Raw genomic sequence first — 21598 nt, 5'->3', positions numbered from 1 at the left:
TCACTTTTATCAATTCCATCGCTCTTAACGTTGCTGTTAATGTTAAGTCTAGGCCCCATTGCTGTCTTAGTCACTGTTTTACAGTTCCACTGTTTTGTATTGTTGTAATACATACTTTCATACAATAATGAGTTTAAATAGGTGTCTCTTTTTTTTTTTTAGTGAGAGACTTAATTCGGTTGGCTTCAAGGATCTAGATGCAAATAAAAATCAGTGTCATAATCACGTTCAAGTTAATATAATACTATAATAATTATGAGAAAAGTTTTGAACTTTCGAAATACAAAGTAGGCCTATGTAAGTTTCACGAGACTTTTGTTACATTAGTGCGCATGAGCAGATAATGGAAACATGAAAAGCAATGCAAATCAACTCGAACGTCGAATCGTGAAACTAGTAAGGTTGTGTGCCTGATCTTCAGATTACGATTGATCAACATCTAGCCAGTTTCAGCCGCATCGATTTCAGCAGGCAAACCTGAAAATTTTCATCGCTTTCCCGACTGGCAGTCGACAATCTGAGGCGTTTTTTAACTAAAACTTTAAACAATGTTACCAATCACGTGAAACTATAAATTTGCATATGACCTAACCGAGCACCATGTCTTTAGCAGACAAAAAGTCGATATGTGTGTTCAGCAATCATTCAGTGTGTGTGAGGACCAGTTTGTACGACTATGAATCTTTACGACTATCAAAAGGTATATCACGACGGTCGAGTCGATGTTACATTCATCAGGCAAGTTTGGTCAGCTTAAAGGTATGCTGTATGGGCCCCAAATATGCTAGATTTTTAAATATGGTCACCTTTGGTCAAAATTCTTAAACTGTTTTTATTTCAACCTTCGAAGACATTTTCCCCGATGGGACATTCCGTCATCTTGTGTGTTCTTTAAAAATGTCTGAGAACAATTTGGAGAGTAAAGACCTCCAGGAAAGTACTTTTTGAAAAACTTCTAGCAATTATAGCGTGCTATACTTTGGGGCCTATACTGACTAACTTTAAGAGCTCTAAAGTTTACCATTTTGGACATATCTTGAACCACAATTCTCGACCATGCCTTAAATTGATATCATCCTCCAAAGGCATCTTTATAGAGAGCAAACGAGTCGTGCAGGCTTCTGAAAAGGTGATCACTTTCCGTCTGGCTATTTACACGATACGTTGTACTTCACGTTGTTTCACTTTCAATATAAATGTCAAATTATAATAAAAACAGCTTAAGGAAAGCCAACGGAAGTGTATTAAACCGATTTATCAATGTAATACCCTGGATAGAAACCGCAGTTAGTAGGCAAACAGAATGATCGGTTACACGGTATGTCATGAGTGTCGAGACCCATGGGAATGTTATCAATCATGCGAAAGCAAAAATATGAAGCACAAACAAACACCGACCTTTGTTAATACACTTTATGTTGATGTAACGTTTATTATTTATTTTTAACCACAGTAAAAAAAGCAGCCATGAAAGACAGTAATATGAAACTACCTTGTTTTCATGTTAACCTAAATGGCTCAAACACGTTAATAACATTGCATGTATATAAAGACTGTATAATGATTTTTTTGGCGTGTCCAGTGGTACATGCTGTCGTTCATGATGTTAAAGAGATTTTGATTATGATGTTAAAGAGAGTTTTGGGGTATATAAGGGAAGGGTAATGCAATCGAATGCGTCCACGACGGTCAACACTGGTTCACAATTATGCAGTGGTGATGACTTAATTATTACCGCGAACAAACCTAGTTGTTTTGACCAGCTTGCACCGAGGACGAACCAATTGTTACATTGTGAGAGTTTGAACTGAGGCGATTATGAGTACATGTATACCATGCGGGTTAAGTCCTGATTCGATTACCAACAAAACCTGTAACCGTACCCGTACAGACCATAATGTGAGCATGAACACACTGGTAGTTTTGATCTGGTATGTATATATGATGGTAACATTCGAAACTTGTTGAGATACCTTCCATCGTTTCAATAATAAAGTTACAACCATCCAAAAAGGGCGTATTACAATAGCAGTCACTGTTCTGAATCGTCATTAAAATAAGTGTTGGCTTTTCAGACGTATTCGGTGTCAGAGTTCACAGTGACGACCTTAGTCCTTAAAATAATTTGTTTATTATTCCCGTAGTGGACTTTACAAGGCCGACTTACCCTCGAATAGTCTTTTTTGTACATCCTGTTAATACATGGTCACGGTTAAACTAATATTGAAACGGGGATCGTTATCAGTCCCATAACAATACATATACAACCGGATAACGCACCAGTGGGTTATTCATGTGTAATCGACTTGGGTTGACTGCTTACACAGAACTACAGGTATGCCAGATTGGATATTACCAGGCCAGCCGATACTTATAGCTGGTACTAAAACTTTGGTACAACAACTATACTGTTCATGTCCTCACAACCGTGCATCAGTAATTACTACTTTGTGTTCGTAACATGTGTTACAGGACATGAGCAGTAGTTACTGTACCAGCTATGAGTATCGGGTGATATTACCAGTAGTTTATTGGAACTCCAAGAACTAGGAAGAAAACCTGGATGATTATTCCACGTGTAACGTCATACCAATGAACAAACATGTCGAACTTTCGTTTTCTGTGTAAAGGCCTATGCATTGTTACCATACTTGATAAGGACATGTAACGCAATAAGCCCTTTACCTGTTGGTTGAAAAGAATATGATTGGTTCTCGTCTTAAAATGTTAACATTCATTACTTGATATCTCTAGAAAGGAAAACTGCTCCGTGGAATACTACTTCTAAGATATGTTCGCTATATAAATGAACATGTATAACCATCCTATCATAAATAGGTTTAAGTATTTTCATAAATTTCATACATTTAAAATTGGATGAGTTGTTTTGCAGTAGCAAACTGTTCTTTATAGCCAATCACTCTAAAGGAATACGTAGGTTATTTTTCTGTCGTGTTCTTCATTGGAAAACGTATTATAGTATTTCGATATTGTCCTACCTTAAAAGTTGCTAAACACTTCTTTTCCCGTTCATTTCTCACCACTTGTTCACCTCTGAGAAATTCTCCCGAGGTAATCCAGGTATACCAACGGCAAAACAAACTATTATATTTAATAGAGAACAGTATTGTTTACTTAACACAGTTGTTCTCGTGATTAGGAAGTGATTAAGTATGTTGTGATACGTATCGCAGGCCTTGTAGTAAGAAAAGCACAAAAAAAAAAAAATACTATGACGTGGCCACTTAGGTACATGGAAGGTATGACTATATAATAGCGCTCCAAAACACAGTCACACGCATACTCACATATACGTATATAAATAATATGGATATGTGTATATAAATAATATATATATATATATACATACATATAATATAATATAAATATATATATATATATATATATATATATATATATATATATATATACATAAATAATATGTTTGTACCTGGATCATACCTTAGGTCGACATTTACATTGACTAACACACTAAATTCAATCGATTTTTTCTAACCCTAACCCTGAACCGACCCTAACCATATAGTGCGTGTATATATATATAAATAATATGTTTATATAAATATATATGTATATAAATATATATATATATGTATATATATATATATATGTTTATATAGATAGTATATATATATATAAATAATATGTTTATATAAATATATAAATATATATATATAAATATATATATATATATATATATATATATATATATATATATATATATATATATATATATATATATATATATATATTTGTTCGTTGCGCTCGTATATTCTGGTTTTGTGATTTCTCACTCGTCAGGTGCTAATATGCGACTGTGTTAAAGTGTGCCATTTGAATTTTGTGTTTGTGCGTTTGGTATGCAGCAACTATTTTCTTGAATGCCTGCAATTCGATACCAATTCAGAGGGTTTGAATAACGTTGATTCGAAGGGTCTATAGATAAGGAAATATTTCCCCGTAGGCATATATTGCAACGTTTTCACTATTTTCCGTTTAATATCAAAATTGTATTGTCTGTCCTGGAGTGTTCAGATCTGTTTGCTAATTTCAGTTTCGTTCCTTTTGTGTTGGTATGTGAATGAGCTTTCATGGTTGTTGTACCGTCTCTTAAATTCAATAGCACAAATCGCAATGTACGTTTGTGTATCACCGCTGTTTTGGGCTGTGATATACTTGCCTGGTACAAAACCCCGACATCCCTGCATTTCCCCTTAAGGGGGTATTGTTCTTTTACTCTATAATTGCATTCGCTTAGTTGGTGGTCTGTAATGAGTTCATAATCCAGAACAGTGACAAACGTTCAGCCTACACCGGGATTGGAAATCGGCCTCCCGATTTTATATGCGGGCACCCTAACCAATTAGAACATGGACACTGATTGTAGGTTTGAAATCAATGCGGGACGTCGTCAGTCCATTGTACGCTTTTTTATACACATATAAAACACATTTGCATATACTTATACATATATATATAAATTAATGTCAAAGATGTCAAGATTTTGATTCACTTCGTCCACAAAAAAACGTCGTCTCTCTATCAATAGCGTTGTGTCCTTCAATGAGATTTAACAGGGTTTATCGAACATCACAAAACTCGTACCTTCACTACATGTACAAGGAACGTCTGGTTATAATAGTATTCATGAGTTAGGGTTTGGTGAGAACCTTCACACTGGTATTGGGCTTAAATGTAAACAACACCAAACTGACCGAAGACGAACCATATCTTGCAATCTTCACGGAATTGAAATTAGAGTAAATTTCATTCTCCGTTAGATTGACGGCTGACCTTTCTTCCAGACAGATTGGTGGGTGTCATAATGTATCCCTAGATTAACAATCAATATCCCGTCGTCCAAGGGAAGTAATTCCAAAAATGTTTGCATTACAATAGATTAAGGGTCAAATGGTCCTGTCTAGGCCAATATCAGTAGTTGGCCCTGACTTATTTAAAGGGTAGAGAGAGTGTATTACGCAGGTGTTTCCCAACTCTAGGTTTCTATTTTGAGAGACTCACACGTGTCCAACTTTCAAAAAACATATATATATATATAGGCCTATATGTATGATGTATTGCTTAAGTATTTTTCTTTTACACATTTTGACCGAGATATCCGGCAGATTTGTTCGGCACAAATGTTGCGTCATAGAAACTCCGACATTTAACTTAAAAGTTAAACCAGGGAGTTGTTAGGATCTACATCTCGGCCTGGTTATAAACGACACGTATTTCGAAGTATATGGCTGTGATAATGACCTCAATAGCATCAAGTTAGTATGTGTGGATCTCTTTCTTACTAAAATCCATGGTAACACTTTTGCCTCAAGTACAAAGGTGGTTGGGCCCCCTGTAGTTAACCACATGAAATTTGTTGAGTATTTCTTTGCTAGGTTAGTTAGTTAGTTAGTTAGGTAGGTAAGAATGCTATTGCAAATCACATGTAGCTCTTACATGTAGTCCTCATGGAGTCGGAGATTCTCATCGATCGAAAATGAGCTTTATTTGTGGTTAAATATAATCTGTAAACTCCAACGGTCAAAAGTACCGTTATAAAATGATTTATCGCATTCATGCAAATCGCCAATGGCAAAATAGAAGGAGCAGTAGTTCATGCTGCAATTTCAGTTGTTAAGGCAAGACGTATATATTACCAATATCCCAAGAGGAGAGAAATATCGGGGACTCAGAGAAGGCAAAAAAAAAATGATGTTCATTAAATTAACCCCATGATACGAAAACATCGAGTCACATGCACAAAGTATCATTTTAAGTTTTCCTTCTTATTTGATTTTAGTGTCAATTAAAATTGAAAAGGTTTTGTAGATCATGATGTGAATATGTTATACTGTGTTGTGAAGACAGTTAAGCGTCTCGGGTGGACATCTCACTTCACGGGTAGTGATTATGATTTTCGCAAGGGCTGAGCGAGGTTATGACTCCCACGTCTCCAGCAGCATATACTATATTTCGAATCGCAGTCGCTTCTTCCTGATTTTGTCACCTACATTTTGTCTTACAGTTTTAATTATATCTTACCGCTGATTTTGAGGATGGGATTGGCTCACTAAAATGAATTTGTGACTCATCAAAAAGGCCCAATCTATTCACAGAAATATGGCTATAGTCTCTAAGTAGTTATGGAATCAATAGTAGATACTATATACTTAATAAAGGTTAAAGGTTAAATTTAAAGGTCATGTAAAGTTGAATTCAATGCACTACGTTGACATCTTATCAGCGATCGTGGACGACCGAAACGACTGTTACCGCTTAATAGTTCAGACTATGGCCATATTTCTATGAATAGATTGGGCCTTTCTGTTGAGTCACAAACTCATTTTAGTGAGCCAATCCCATTCTTTAAAATCAGCGGTAAAATATCATTAACTCTTTTTTTGAGTGAACATTCTCACTCACTTTTGTAGAGTGACAAAACCCACTCCTTTAGAGTGAACATTCTCACTCTTTTAAGGAATGAACATTCTCTCTCTTTTAAAAGAGTGAATTTCACTCGTCATAGAGTGATCACTCACTACACTCTTAAAGAGAGTGACAATTCAATCCATAAGAGTAAAACATTCACTCTTTTGTTTTTAGAGTGGTACCTCTCTGTTACGATTTCGGTGAAATGTAGCAGTTTACATGTCCTATGATAGCCACTGCTGTCTTGCATTTAAAGGTTATCAACATTGCTATCACATATGTCAGAAAGTCAAGAAACCTCAAACGGACTTTGACTGCCATCCTCAATGTTTGCCAATAATGAAAAGAGTCACTGAGAGCCTGCCAAAAAGTACTGATGGAAATTCCGGCACGCTTAAACTTGGGGGCAAGTACACATTTAAATAGCTTTTTGTTACTTTGTAGAACCAGCTCTATTATACAATGAATGGTTAGGTACCATGCCAAAGATCACACAAGCAATGACTTCACCGGTATGATGCAAAGTCACGAACGACAAACAGGAAGTGTCTCAGCTCGTTGTTATTCGAAGGTATCAGATTATTACAATTGATATATTTGACCTTTACTTTATGGTTATCATATCATAAGTTCAAAATTATTGAAGATTCGAGTCTCAAATGACAAATGTCAGAGCCTTCATAAAAGATAACCGGTAAATCTTGCACAATCTACTTGACATATACATACACATTTAACGTTTGAATGAAGGCTTTAAAGACCTGCTTTATTGGCTCCAATTACAGCACGCTATAGCTAGGAAAGTTTTGTGATGAGTAATCGACCTGCCACGGTCGTAAATCGACCTCAGGCTCAACAATTAGCCTACATAGCTTCTTAACACCTTTAGGCTAGAAACTGTGTGGAACTATGTTCATGTCTACAGTGTAGTTAATCACACAGCGTTCACGCAAAGACCTCATACAAGATAAAAAATATGTGGCAGACGTTGCAGACTAAATGGTAAAGAGAGGTCATTTTACGAACAAGGCAAGTCGATTACGTAATGTCAAGAACATTTTCCATGATAGTGTGCTATAGTTGGGGTCTATACAGCAGACCTTTAAAGGATTTTTTTTAGTGAAAAGTGGGATCCAGTCCTTTTGGTCGTATCATTTTTGTTGTCTTTGTATCGCCCCTAAGCCTTGCCCTGTGATAAATTTCAGTTTCTGCGATAGAGTGCTTGAAATGTTGGCCCGTCCCTCTAGAAATTCGAATCTACAACTGACTTACGTCGAGACGTGACGTCAGTGCTGCGCATTGGTCAGACTCTATCAGATCTCACATTTAGTTGGCCTTGATACAATACACAGGAATGTATACAGACTTCGCGTACGGTTGTGATTCAAACAATCGCTCAAATAACAAATATCTGAACATTAGGGAATTATGGAACGTTTTATATCTCCAAAAGATTGCTAGCTTGCAACTTCACATTAAATTTCCATCTAAATCGCTATTTTACTTTCAGAAATTTAAACTTTCTTCGGTAGAGTGTAGCTTGTTAATGGTAGCGTCCCTGCAGCCCCCGAAAGGAAGTGCCGCGATGACGTCACAGCGTTCATCGTTTTCCCCTGTTCAAAATATATTAGATTAAGTTGGCGTGAGGATCAAAGATTCACTTCTCCTGAATCATAGAATGAAAAATCCCCGAACTAGGAATGTGGCAATGAAATATACCCATATACCCAAACAAAAAATTCCTTTAAGGAGCACACTATATGTTCTACAGATAAAGTTTGAGGGAAAACAATCGAACCATTTGGAACTACTGTAACAGTCAATGTCATTAGGTATGACACTATTGATCCACTCCTTTGTTCTACTCATTTGGCTGTTTGTCATCAAGGTGTGAAAACATTCCAGTCTGCTCATATTTGTATATTGTTGTTACATGATTGCCCATCTTTTATTACCTGTAAAATTGTAACCACTTTTGATACAGACTATATATATATATGTATAAAAATATATACATTGTCATTGTACTGAAGCATCGTACGTTTGATTTTTATCAGAAATTCGTGATACTTTTTGACAAGGTAGTTAACCAGGCAAATATGTTATGTACCAACGACATATCCAAATACTGAAAGCATCTCGGTCACTATGCTGAAGTTTGCTTGGCGAAGAAATCCCACCTCAATTTATTTCTTCTTTTGGGGTAAAATTATTTCCACAGGAATTCTACGTGTGCGTGTGAATCCTATCAGAATAGAAATAGTCCTATAAGACGCTGTAAATACACCCCTAAAGTTTACATATTTCATGATTTCTCCTGCTCCATGGTTGTGCGCGCGGCATTTGTATGATTTAGAAAACCTCAAAGGCCACAGAAAATGTCCTCGAGGGTCGAATCCGGTGCAACAAAAGTTAGTCAACGTTTTGTGTTACATTTGTACAGCGCTTTGTAAAATAAATTATATATATAGTAATACATATATATATATATATATTTATAGTTATTTAAAAACTTGCTGCTTGTTCAAAAAATAGTTGGTAGTTTGAATGACTTGTACAGCCAATAGTTCACCCAAATGGTTATACGCATTCAAGCAGAGCGTTATCCCTAAATAGTCTCAACAACAAAACTCGCCAACGCAATCATTTTGTAATTCTGTAAAGGAAAATCGTAAATATAGTTAAACTTGAGGATAACAAACAGGCTTTAATCGCAGATTGTACACTGCAACTCGATTTTGAGGAAAACAAACAAAGTACGTTTAACTTTGGCGAAGGTTCGATTAACCCCCACTTTGGATTATAATCGTGTAGCAACACGTATATTTTGCTTGAGACAACTTCAACATATCCATTTGTTTTGTAAACATTTGTTTTTGGATAGCATCCTTCATTTTTCGCCACACACAATTGTTAATTGTTAATTGAATTCATATTTCACAATAAAACATAAAAAAAATAGTTTTGTTAATGTTTTACCGTGTAAATTTAGAAGGTAAAGATTAGTTGGGACGGAGAATATCTCGTTCAGAAAACATTTCTTTAAGAACTAAGTATAGGAATTTTAAGGACAAGTTTCTAGGTTAAGCTCGTTCAATAGGTGTGAATGTCCAAGTAACCATTACTACAGGAAGTCATACACTGGAGAAGTAATTGGCCATGATTAATTTTGATGTGGGTATGGCGGAAAACCTTGGCAACGTGCAGACGATAAGTACCACTTCGTGGAAATATCCGTTTATATCCGTCTGGAATATCAGGTCTATATAATTTGTTATTGAAATCATTCTAGCGATGAATGCACTTTCAATTACATTACAGTTATTACGGTAGGATAAATTTGGCCGCCTATATTGGGGGTTTACTAGTATCGCATCAGCATATCTCGACATATTTCTCGATTTTTGTTTGATCTATACACGTGATATGTTTTCTTGAATATTGTATAGGAGACTTGGCGTGCTTTTGCGTACACGTGAAACATAATAGCAAACATGCCAATATGTAGCCTGGGAAAAAAAATATGTTCAGACTAAAAATGATCAAATGATGTTTTTCTGCTTGGTTACAGATCTAAAAGATGGCGTAACCAACATAGCTCAAAGGCCAAACTGTCACTTTGAACTATACGCTGCATTTATTCCAGTAGAGAGATTGTGCTGATAATGTTGATGTGCATAAAGGCTGTTATAACTATGAGAAATATATGTAATCTACATTGATTTGTAAACTAACAGACCATAACCATGGATGCAATGGTGAGCATGCTTAACAAACTAATAGTTACCAAACATACTTTTGTTAAGGGGTTTTAAAATTAAAATAAATTCCTGAAAATGGGAAACGTTCAAATAGCCTAGCCAATATCAAACCATACATGTAGGGATTGATCTAGGAAGATTGGTACCAGAATGTGAAGAATTTACAAGTGCTCCTCGGAAAAAGAAGTCCCATTTTTTGTAGTCGTCATGATTGTTTTCTTTATCATGTTTTCCAAGCTCGTTAAATACTACATAATATGTAGTAAGAACAGCATCTAAGTGTTAAATTATGCAATTACGCATTTCATATGTAGTATTTAAATCCGAACGGATTGTAACGAGTTGTTAATGTTGTTTTATGAAGCCTTCCCCTTCTTCAGAGAGGGTAAAGACAATATATATATATATATATATATATATATATATATATATATATATATATATATATATGTATATATGTATATATATATATATATATATGTATATATATATATATATATATATGTATATATATATATATATATGTATATATATATATAATAATAATAATAAATGCATTTATATAGCGCTAATTTTGTACAAAACATTCAAAAGCGCTTAACAAGGAAAAAGCCAACCAGTCGGGTCAATCAGAATAAGCAAGCTTAAACAGATATGTTTTTAACTTTATCTTGAAAGCATCTAGGGTCAAGGAGTCGATACGCATCAATTCCACAGGAAGTGAATTCCACAACCGAGGTCCTTTGTAGGCAAAAGCCCTATTGCCTAATGTATTATGATTGATACAAGGAACATGCAGTGTGATTCGAGAATGTGAGCGCAAAGAGTAACAACTAGACTTCACCGAGATCATATCACATAAATACTTAGGTGCAAGACCTTTAAACATTTAAATACTTGCAAGATTAGTTTAAATTCAATGCGTTGCTGTACAGGTAACCAATGAAGAGATTGTAAAGTAAAAGTAATATGACAAAATTTAGGAAGAGCGTAAATCAAACGAGCCGCTCCATTAAGTACCATTTGAACTCTACGAAGCTTATAATCAGGTAAACCAATCAAGAGTGCATTACAGTAGTCGATGTGACTAATTACAAAAGCATTAATAAGAGTTTTAGTACAGTCCTCATCCAGGAATTTTCTGATCTGACGAATATTATAGAGTCCATGGTATGCCCTTGAGCAAACTTTTCCAATATGAATGTCCATTGACATGTTGCTGTCAAGATAAACCCCAAGATTTTTTGCACTATCACATGGCTTAATATCCACGTTACCTACTTTTATCAACTGAACCCGAGTCTTAGCAACTTGTTGGCGAGTCCCAATTAAAAGAAACTCAGTCTTAGAATCATTGATCATTAGCCTATTGCTGATCATCCAATGTCTTATTTCGAATATAAGTGATTGCATTGCCAGAACAGCCCGTTCCTCAGATAACAGAGAACCAGCATTGAAAGATATATATATATATGTATATATATGTATATATATATATATATATATATATATATATATATATATATATATATATATATATATATATATATATATATTAAGGTAGAACACAAATGGTTCTGATCTATGAAGGGACTTGTTAGAGCTAAATGGTTCGAACTAAAAGTTCTATTAAACTGGTAGCAGAGAAAATACCACTTGGCAAGGTTTATAATTAAAGTCAGTTATAATTATTTATTGACAGTGGTCCAACCCGACACTAAATCCTAAGAATTAGAGTCTACAGTCTCAATTTCGCAAGGATCGACCAGGAACTTATTTATGCATAACCCTTCAACATACATATATGTCATCGTCTTGTAGAATGGAGGGCGTGTTATGAATTGAGAGAGGATGGATGGAAACTGATCTTCCAATGCAGATAAATAGAGGGCGCATATGGTAATGTCGTATTTCTCGTGCCAAATGAAAGTGAAACGCAAGTATACAATGACTGATAATAGGATGTCAAGTTTTCGCTAATTTATTCTACCTACCTCAACAGAATTAAATTTTGACTCAAGATATATAAACTTGCATGTGGTAATAAGTAACATTAATTCTATTCTGGAATATTCTTCTATTCTGGAATATGTATACATAGTCCTGATTCTTCCTTGTTATATATATATATATATATATATATATATATATATATATAAATATAGATATATATATATATATATATATATATATATATATATATATATATATATATATATATATATATATCCGGGATTGGAACCGGGATGCGAACCCGGGCTTCTCGCTTTGTACGTGGACACCCTAACCAATTAGGCTATGGACGCTGATTGTATGTCCAGAGGTTCGAAACCGGTAAGGTCGTAATTTCACTGTAGGCGTTTGACACCAGTATCGAACGATACCTAAACACAAAAAGTAATCAAAACCTAAGTATTAAATATATAGAGCTAATAAGGCACAACATGTAAAAGCCTAAAGCAACAATATGAAAAACATCCGTACTATACGATAATTACAAGCCCTTAAGGCATATAGTCCAACAAAAAAATCAGAAATATGTAAATAGTAAAGTAGTTTTAAACAAAGACAACAGGTTTAAACATAGTCAATATTTAAATATGAGTAAGTATGAGAAACTATAGAACAATAACACAAATATTGTAAAAGCATAAAACAGAAAATTGATGATGGGTATAATATAGTTATACTGAAAATGATGTGAATACTTTTTTTCTGAGTAATGGAAGTGAAATGAATACCTATATACATACGTGATATTCTAACACTCTTTTAGTACCAATAAGAATGGCGTACAGAATCATAGCTTAATATCAAGGGCTACTTTGAAGGAAATTCACTTATGCAACGGATCGTAAGTAATAGGTTCTCTGCAACTGCTTGCAAATTTTCCTACGTGATACATTACGCCTAAAGTAGTACGCACACCTTGATGCGATACTTTAATTGGCAGGGAGGAATGCAAACTTTTCTGATCGTGTAGGTCACACGCTGAACCAAAGTACAAAACCCATATTGTGGAGTTTGGTCTCCTACTAATTTGACTTCACTGTGTTGTGTTCGACAATCATCAAAATTTTGCACATCATCTGGGGCATATCATGAACATTCTTTACGGCGGAAGATTGAAGTTGACTACGTCATCGTTAGAAAAGCAAATAAGCGCCTGTTCTTGATATCGGCATACTCCAACAGGTACAACACTATTAGGACACTGCCCTTCCCAACACGAAGTGAAACTTCCTTCTTTATCCATATCGAACGTACCGACGTTGAGAGAGATAGGTTGGTCTGTTGCAGAGATGGTTTGCCATAATAGCAACCACTTCTTACAGCTCGGGTACACAATAAGGGGCTGCATACCTTTGGGATGAATTAAATTCTTCACTTCCGTCAAACGAATCGGTTTTGGAGGAACAATTCTACTGGCTTCATCACTTTTTAGCAGCGTCACTGTTTGGGTTGGAGACTCGATCACTATATAAAGTGCTTCTCTGTAGGCAATGTCAAAAAAGCCGCTTACACGTTTGCCAAGCTCACTACCACAGTCTATAATGCGACGGGGCTTAATTTCATCAATGTTGTACTCATATAGCATGAGGCAGTTACTAAACGCAACCAGGTATTCACTGCAATCTTCATCGTATGGTCGGTGGGCATTAATTCCTATGATGTGTGAATCATCTCGTGGACATTCAATATCGATGATTTTGTGCGATTTGACTTCTTCGTGAGGTTGTCCAGCACCGTTGATTTTGCTCATTATCAACTCAATCATGATTATCTTCTTCCACGCCAATAACATATATTTGTGTCCGTTAATAGGTATGCAGCTGTGCGACATGACCAGCTTTGTTGAGGAACTGTCCATTATTGGAAAGTCCCCAAAAAATGTGTCCAACTGTTTGGAATCGGTACAAATGAAGCGGATACGGCCATAACTTTTTCGTTCGTCGAATACACGAACAAATTGGTCTGGAGCTTGTCGTATCCAGTTAGCACCCACAGTCGAACCTTTTATCATTCTACCAATGGTGAAAGATGATGCTTCCGATGCCGAAATAAATAATACCTTCTTGTATTCTGCAGAAACTGTGGATTCTTTGGTCGATTTCTCCAAACTGTTTATTCTTTGTTTTAAACTGTTCAAATTATTCCATACTTCATTGTTTTTTCCCGCAGAAACATACATCGAATCAAGGTTTTCCTTGAGATCGACTGCCTTGCCTTTCAAAACGTTGCTGGTGCGATCCATTTTGACTTTCTCTGCCAACCGATGTTGGTCTATCACCCTTAATTTCGCCAACAGATCGTCCGTTATCTTCCCACATATCTTGTTGTAACTTTGGACTACTTTCTCCTGTAGAGTATTGTAATAGTTGTCCATGTCTTTACACCTATCGTTTTTGGCCGCGATGTCGTCGATTTGTTTTCGCAATTCTTTTGCGTGACTCGCGTATTTGGAACATTTGATGACATCATGTTCAATGTGAGCGTCCACAAGACATCTTAGACATATGCATTCAGCACAAATTGTACAGAAATAATCGATGCGAAATGCTTCATGTCTTTTACATACTTCTGTGAAGTCACATGGACCATCTGTCGAACAGAAATCAATGTATGAATCGCAAGTCATTTCATATTTCCATGGATGACTAAAGATTTTAAAATATGACTGCAGACGATAGTATGAAAGTAACCATCGATAAACCAAACAACTACTGGAACAGACTGCAGGATACGTTCACTAAAATACCGAACTGGGATAACACCAAAAAGTTGGTTGTTCCCGAGCAAGGATTGAACTAAAGATGTGCCTTCCAAAACGTTATTAAATATACCGTATAACAGGGTACAACTATCCCGAAAGGAAACTAGTATTGTAAAAGATTGCTTTACTTTTATTATGCAAGTGAATTGCATATTGAGTGCCTTGTGGGATATCATGGTAAAACAATCTTGTGTTTGTTTTACATGCAAGCATTTTTTTAAATTTATTTCATGTGTTTACACGAAAAGATACAAACATTTTATCAAAGAATAAGAAACAAAAATAAATTAATGTCTGGTTACCTGCTTTCGTTGATGTCGAATAGTTATCTCGATAGGCGATCAACAGATTAGCAGGTATTGTCCAGTTATGGTCTTTTAACAAATCGATCAACAGTTTCATGGTTTGTTTTTTCCGGTTCCTTAATCATGTCGTATCCAGTCTTTACCTCATTCTTGTGTTGAACAGTAAATCTTTTGATACTCCGAACCAATTGCTAAACATCTGCAGTCGAAAGTTCTTTGTTCTTTTGTATAAGAGACTGAATATACTCATAAATGTTTTGAAGCTCATTATAAATATATGACGTGGCCATTTTCTGTACGGAAAATGAATATTAATTAACTAGAGTATGAATACAGTTCCCATATTTTCAAGAAAATAATCATTATACAAGATGTAGAGACCGATGTCGATTCTGATTGGCTACATGTGCGACGACTGACCTAGTTGAGACCGACTGTAGTGAACCAACGAGAGCGCTTCCGAAGGCTTATGGGGCAACAAAAAAGAGGGTAGTCCTCGGGAACTGTTTTTATCATTCCTGGATTGCACGCCCCCCCCCCCCCCGTCGTCCTGCCTCTCCCACAGGTGACTAGGCACGGACCCATGATTGCATACTGCATGATTTGCAAATATATCGTGTAGATTTCAGAAAGGGGAAGTTTGGTTCTAGCAAATTATTGGGCAATCAACGTGATGTTGTAGCGCAATAGGCTGTTTCCAAAGGGATTTAGCAGTTTATTTCAATGTGAGTCACACGTAAAACGGAAATGTACCTATCGAATACTTCGTGAACCCCCAAAAAACTCCCTAAACAATGCTTCCATGTGTGCCTGGATACTTGTATTGCTACTGTTTTGCATGGAACGCTATGGGAGTTTGTACATAAAGTAATAGTATGCACAAATATTGTTGAATAAAATCGAAGACAGTTTTTACTTAACTATTTTTGATATAACCGAACCCTGTAATTGTTGCAACTTAACCTCTAGTGGGACAGAATGTTGAATGCAACATTGTGAATCTTTGGATTACACTCTGTTTATAGGATCACGCGACAGTCAATATTATAAACGCTCTGTGTCCAAAATAGACCATATAACTGTTGGTGAAAATGATCACTCACCTCTTACAACTCATGTAGTGGATTGATCTTGAAATCCTTTTTTCCATCTCTGAGCCAGTCACCTGGAAATGACATCTAAACTATCTGTACAGTCTAAAAAGATTTTGGTAATCCTTTGCCACCACCAAGAGCTTTGGTTGTCTTCGTACACTATATAACGCAATCTGATTGCAACGCTGTATGTTCCTGTTCTGATATGTTGGTGTGTTGTAGCAATGGGGTTTCAAGTTAAAATCGTAGTATTTCGGGATCTTCCTTAGACGTATAGCGTTACCATATAAGGAAAGACTTTTTTCAAGAGTTGAAACCTATCAAACCCAATGCAATCATTCACTGAAATCATGTCACCGATAACAAATGCGTTCATATCGGTCCACAAGTTCAAGTTCTCATTGCGTTTTTGATATGGTACTCAAACCTGAAGTACAAATAATAATTAATAAAACTGATGAATGATTGCATATGGTGGACACTAGGAAAAATAATTCTGTTTAACACAGCAAGTGACCAGTTGGTGCGAAGAAAAGAGAAGAAAAATAGGTTCACTTCATTCACGATAACACACTAGAAAAAAAGAATGCTGTTTAACAAAGCTAGTGACTAGTTGGTGCGTTGGTGAGAGAAGAATAGAAAAAATAGGTTCCCTTCATTCACGATAACACACTACAAAAAAGAATGCTGTTTAACAAAGTTAGCGACCAGTTAGTGCAAAAAAAAGAGAAAAAATAGGTTCACTTCATTCACGATAACACAATCGTAAAATAATGTTGTTTAACAAAGCTGGCGACAAGTTGGTGCGAAAAGAAGAGAAAAAAAATAAGTATATACACATCATATATCTATATAACAGGTATTGGTATTGCTATACTGTCGAATTATGAATTAGCATATTATTTTTACTCTTTTGAAAAGCTTGCAGACAATTATTTGTTTAAATGTGGAAAGACGTTTGTGTCAGATGTTTAAACAAATATTTATTAAGCTGTGATTTACCATGTACAGTTTTATGGCGGGAAAAATGGAAAAATTGAAAACCTTTTAGGTCTCATTGAAATTAGTTTCAACAATACATTTTGTAAAATGTGAAGAGGATTTAGGAAGGAGTACATGCTGTACCATAAATTTCAATTGCATAAGAAAGTTGAGAATAAATAAATGATATTTATAGTAAATAAAAAATTTGTAAAAGTTAATTTAAAAATTGCTATGAATATTATTTAAATTAAATATCATTTGTGTTTTCAAAAAGTACACAACCTTTTCTCTATGGCACTATCAAGAATCTTTATAATCAAAGGAAGTAAACTTGTCTCAGCCTTTTTGAATAAATGGAACAACTTTTGCTACTTTCAGAACATTACGATAAATCTAAGATAAAAAGCAACCGTGGACCAATTCATAGACCAATACATGGGAAACGGAATTGTAATGAACTTAACAGGAATACCGTCACGACTTGGGGTCTTTCCAGGTTTTACTCCTTCAATAAGCTTGATGATTATGATTATTGTTATGTAGTAGAAATACAACTAAATTCTTTATTTACTTATATCGTATGCATGTCAATGAATCAGTCAGAAGACATTTATATAGCGCCAAATTCAACAGAAATTGTTCAAAGGCGCTTATGTACCATAGCATGTACAACTTAGCCTTGGTCATTGGTTACTTGTCACACCTACACACAAGTGTGCGCAATTTAATCAAACTATCCTGGGGCACCACAGTGCACCACAACCACGTGTCTCCCGGGGGACTTCCCATAGGGTGCAGTCACAAACCGGCGCACGCAACTATATTTACAAGTTATTTCGCAAGTCCCCATTTATACACCTGGGTGAAGAGAGGCACTGGAGATAAAGTGCCATGCCCAAGGACACAACACAATGATCTGGCCAGAGCTCGAACCTGTAATCCTTATTTCACCAGTTCGTTTCCTTAACCGCTTGACAACAACGCCTCCATGTATACGTGTACAGCTTGATATGGACACAGAACAGTATTGAATGCCTGGTCATACTGTTATTACGGCAAGGAACAAGCACTCGTTTACTCGTGATGTCAATAACCAAATAGAAAGCTAAATTTGGCGCTCACGATTGTTCATATCCGGCAGGTATGGCTTGTGTTACTTTACATTGTCATTTTACTTCTGGGATGGGGGTGGGGTGGTTACACTAATCACATTACATATTTCAATCATTTTGGTGAATGTCAGTACGTTATGACTCGTTGTGTATCAATGTTACAGATTAAATAGTAGCTAAGAGAGTTTAACAAGTCGCAATGTAAATTTGTTTCAAAGTCCCCCCCCCCCTCCTCCCAAATCCAACAATATCGAAGAAGGCATCTTCACACACCTCTTTTATTGGTTACACTTTATTTCGCTTTCCTTGCACAGTGCGTTAAGTTGAGACCAGTTTAAGCATTGGATACTATTCAGTTAAGGTAAGGAGATTAAATCACCCCATAACTATAATCTGTAAAAAAACATCTTACTTGCATAGTTTGTGATTGTGAACTCATTATAAATTGTTTGTATGAAAGTAAATTTAAATACTTCAATTTTATTTATTGTTTTGAGTCACATTCCATCTCATCATAGTTTTGATATAACTACTTTGCATTACATCTCATCATATTTATGATATTATTACTAATTATGATGTTACACTAAAGACAGAAGTGATAATAATAGTATAATATGATATTATTACTAATTATGATGTTACACTGAAGACAGAAGTGATAATAATAGTATAGTAAAACGATGATCGTTTCGAGTTAGAACCAATGCCAAGGATTATGGATCGCAAAACCCCCAATATAAGCCCCCCAAAAGATGATTAATTACCCAATTAATTCACATTTATAATAACGTTGGAATATTACTGTCGTTGGTATATGAGTATGTGTATTTATGTTCTGCTTTTTTATATTTTAAATGTTTTATTACAAGAAGAAAAAATAATTCTCGTTCAAGGAAATGTTTATTAATATGCTTCTTCTTAATCGTCCGTAAGATTTCGCTTTTAACATGCACACGTGAGTTCAAATCAGTATAACCCGGGCCGTTTACCTTGATCTTCTATGCTCATGGTAAAACTAAAATACAATCCTACATATTTGGAAGTCATTGGCATATATAGACGTGTATCATTTTCAGTCCAGCAGATGTACGATTTGCATATTGAAATCGAACGTTGTATCACAGTTGTTCTTCTTCGGACGTTGTCATACCAACAAATTTAAATACCGAATCATTTAAGTGACACTTAAAAACACATCACTGCCCAACTTTTCACATAGATCTCTAAAACTGAAACAATTTGATTGGTTGGTTTTTGAAGCTGACAAAGCCAGTGTTGCCGAATCGTGCAAGACTTATTGGCTCGTCGCCGTCACTGATTTGAGAAGAAGATACGGTTACTTTAAGAAGTTCCCCTGTCTGTTTGTACGTAGAAATCATCCAAACTTTTGATCTTTCTCGACCAACCCATAGAACCATCCACATCGATCCGGTCCAAATCACTGAAACAGGTCGTTGACGGGACATACGTTTAACAGGTATGAGCGATCCACATGCTTTGGTGGTGATATCGGATGTCAACAATATGACGTGATCGAATTCGCGGTGGATAATGGCAATGACATTGCCGGACGATGCAATGGACGTAACGAGTGATAGGTCCTCCCGCGGTTTGATTTCCTTGACCACTTCTCCCGTTAGCTTGCAACCTCTTATTTCATTCTGAACGCCGATAGAAATCAACAGGTCAAATTTTAACTTGCTGCCGGAAGAGTAATGCGCATTGATACAAGAAATCCAAGAACCTGTAATAACGTCGTCGACCTTCAAGGAGGAAATTGACTCAACGGAGTCATAAATTTGACCCAGAAAATGGAACCTCACCAAGAAAACTCTCTTTCCAACGGCAAAAGCTGCAACGTTGGTCTCCCTGTCTCGTATGGTCACATTTGACATGACCACGGGAGCCGTTTTATCGTAGGTTCGCACCAGGTATTGCCAAATCATTCCATTTACGTCTTGAGGGTCCTTACAAACAAGCCGAACACATCCATTCTCGATCCTTTCGTCGTAAATATGGATCAGCTGATTCGGCAGGATCATGACACTGCCAATCAGTTTGTTTGTATTAACAGGTTTTCCTTTATTTTGCACAGAATGCGTAGCCCCCGGAGTCATTCTCTGTTCGACTGGTTCAGATGACTGTTTTTCCATATTGGAAAATAGTCTATGTTCATTGTTGGGCGTCAGTTCTAATCTCTTTTGGGAACTCTCCTACGCCTCGTTTCTTGTGGTCCAAATAATCGTATTGCTGATAAAGTGGCACATCTGGCGTTATGTAGAACATATGTTACTGCATTAACGACTCTATGTAAAACGGAATAGAACGCAAAAGAAACGATGAAGCGTTTCAATGCAACTCTTTGATTTACAGAGGTAAAACATTCGTGATTTGATACTTATTCCCAGAGAGATTGAAGGAGATAATCATTTAAAAAATAAACACTAAAGATTTCACTTGCATGAGACCACATTGCAAATACAGTTTCGAAACTTGCTCTTAATATCATGACAAATATTAAGTAATGAAAGAATTCATAAGTAAAGAAATCTGGTGGTTAAGAAAGAATGATTAATGAAAAGATAACATGTTTACTCTATGTGTAAAGTAAGTTGGCCTTACTTATATCTACTTTTTATGTTTACTCTATATAATGTTATTCAAATACTTTATGATACATTTAAGCTAGGATATAAAATATTGGAGTTTAAGTTACTATTACATAAATATGTTAAAATAATTCCAGGTAACAGTATAGTATAGGAGGGTGTAGTGTAAATACGTAGAACGTTTCACTTATTGCACTGCATTATATTCTACGTTGTTTACATTACCTTGGACAATACTTTTGCTTGACGTGCCAATGTCACCACTGCTCACCATGCAACTGTGTTAGGTGTCCTAAGAAGCTAAGCGGTACTTGTCGTCGAATGCTTCTTCGACACGTTTACGAAACAACCGATATTTGTCCAGTTATCAAGCTGGTTATACAGCGTTCCAATCACACACAATGCTTAGGTGTATATCGTTATATTATGCCTTCTTTGCACACCAGAAACGAAACTGTTTACTTTTATTTTTAAATTCAACATGTTATCACCTCGCAGAGGCAAAG

General features: G+C 35.8%; 2 protein-coding genes across 3 annotated transcripts; both read right to left on the bottom strand.

The window, feature by feature from the left end:
- Positions 1 to 12811: 12811 nt before the first annotated feature.
- LOC139983489 (uncharacterized) lies at positions 12812 to 15573 on the bottom strand. The gene is made up of 2 exons (XM_071997055.1): positions 15288 to 15573; positions 12812 to 14813 (listed from the first exon to the last, which is right to left on the bottom strand). The coding sequence occupies exons 1-2, from the start codon at positions 15385 to 15387 to the stop codon at positions 13324 to 13326; spliced, it is 1590 nt and encodes a 529-aa protein (XP_071853156.1). The 5' UTR covers positions 15388 to 15573; the 3' UTR covers positions 12812 to 13323.
- A 3120-nt stretch (positions 15574 to 18693) lies between these two features.
- Positions 18694 to 21550, bottom strand: LOC139983454 (uncharacterized). 2 transcript variants are annotated; one of them, XM_071997006.1, is made up of 2 exons: positions 21318 to 21550; positions 18694 to 20789 (listed from the first exon to the last, which is right to left on the bottom strand). In XM_071997006.1, exon 2 carries the CDS (start codon positions 20634 to 20636, stop codon positions 19707 to 19709), a length of 930 nt encoding a protein of 309 aa, XP_071853107.1. In that variant the 5' UTR covers positions 20637 to 20789; positions 21318 to 21550; the 3' UTR covers positions 18694 to 19706. The 2 variants fall into 2 exon arrangements, with proteins under 2 accessions (XP_071853107.1, XP_071853108.1); XM_071997007.1 differs by having other exon boundaries at positions 21364 to 21550.
- Between the last annotated feature and the right edge of the window lie 48 nt (positions 21551 to 21598).

This window comes from Apostichopus japonicus, chromosome 16 (assembly GCF_037975245.1).
Source record: "Apostichopus japonicus isolate 1M-3 chromosome 16, ASM3797524v1, whole genome shotgun sequence".
NCBI classification, from domain to species: domain Eukaryota; kingdom Metazoa; phylum Echinodermata; class Holothuroidea; order Aspidochirotida; family Stichopodidae; genus Apostichopus; species Apostichopus japonicus.
Note: the sequence above shows the minus strand (reverse complement) of the source record. Positions and strands in the feature narration are given on the sequence as shown.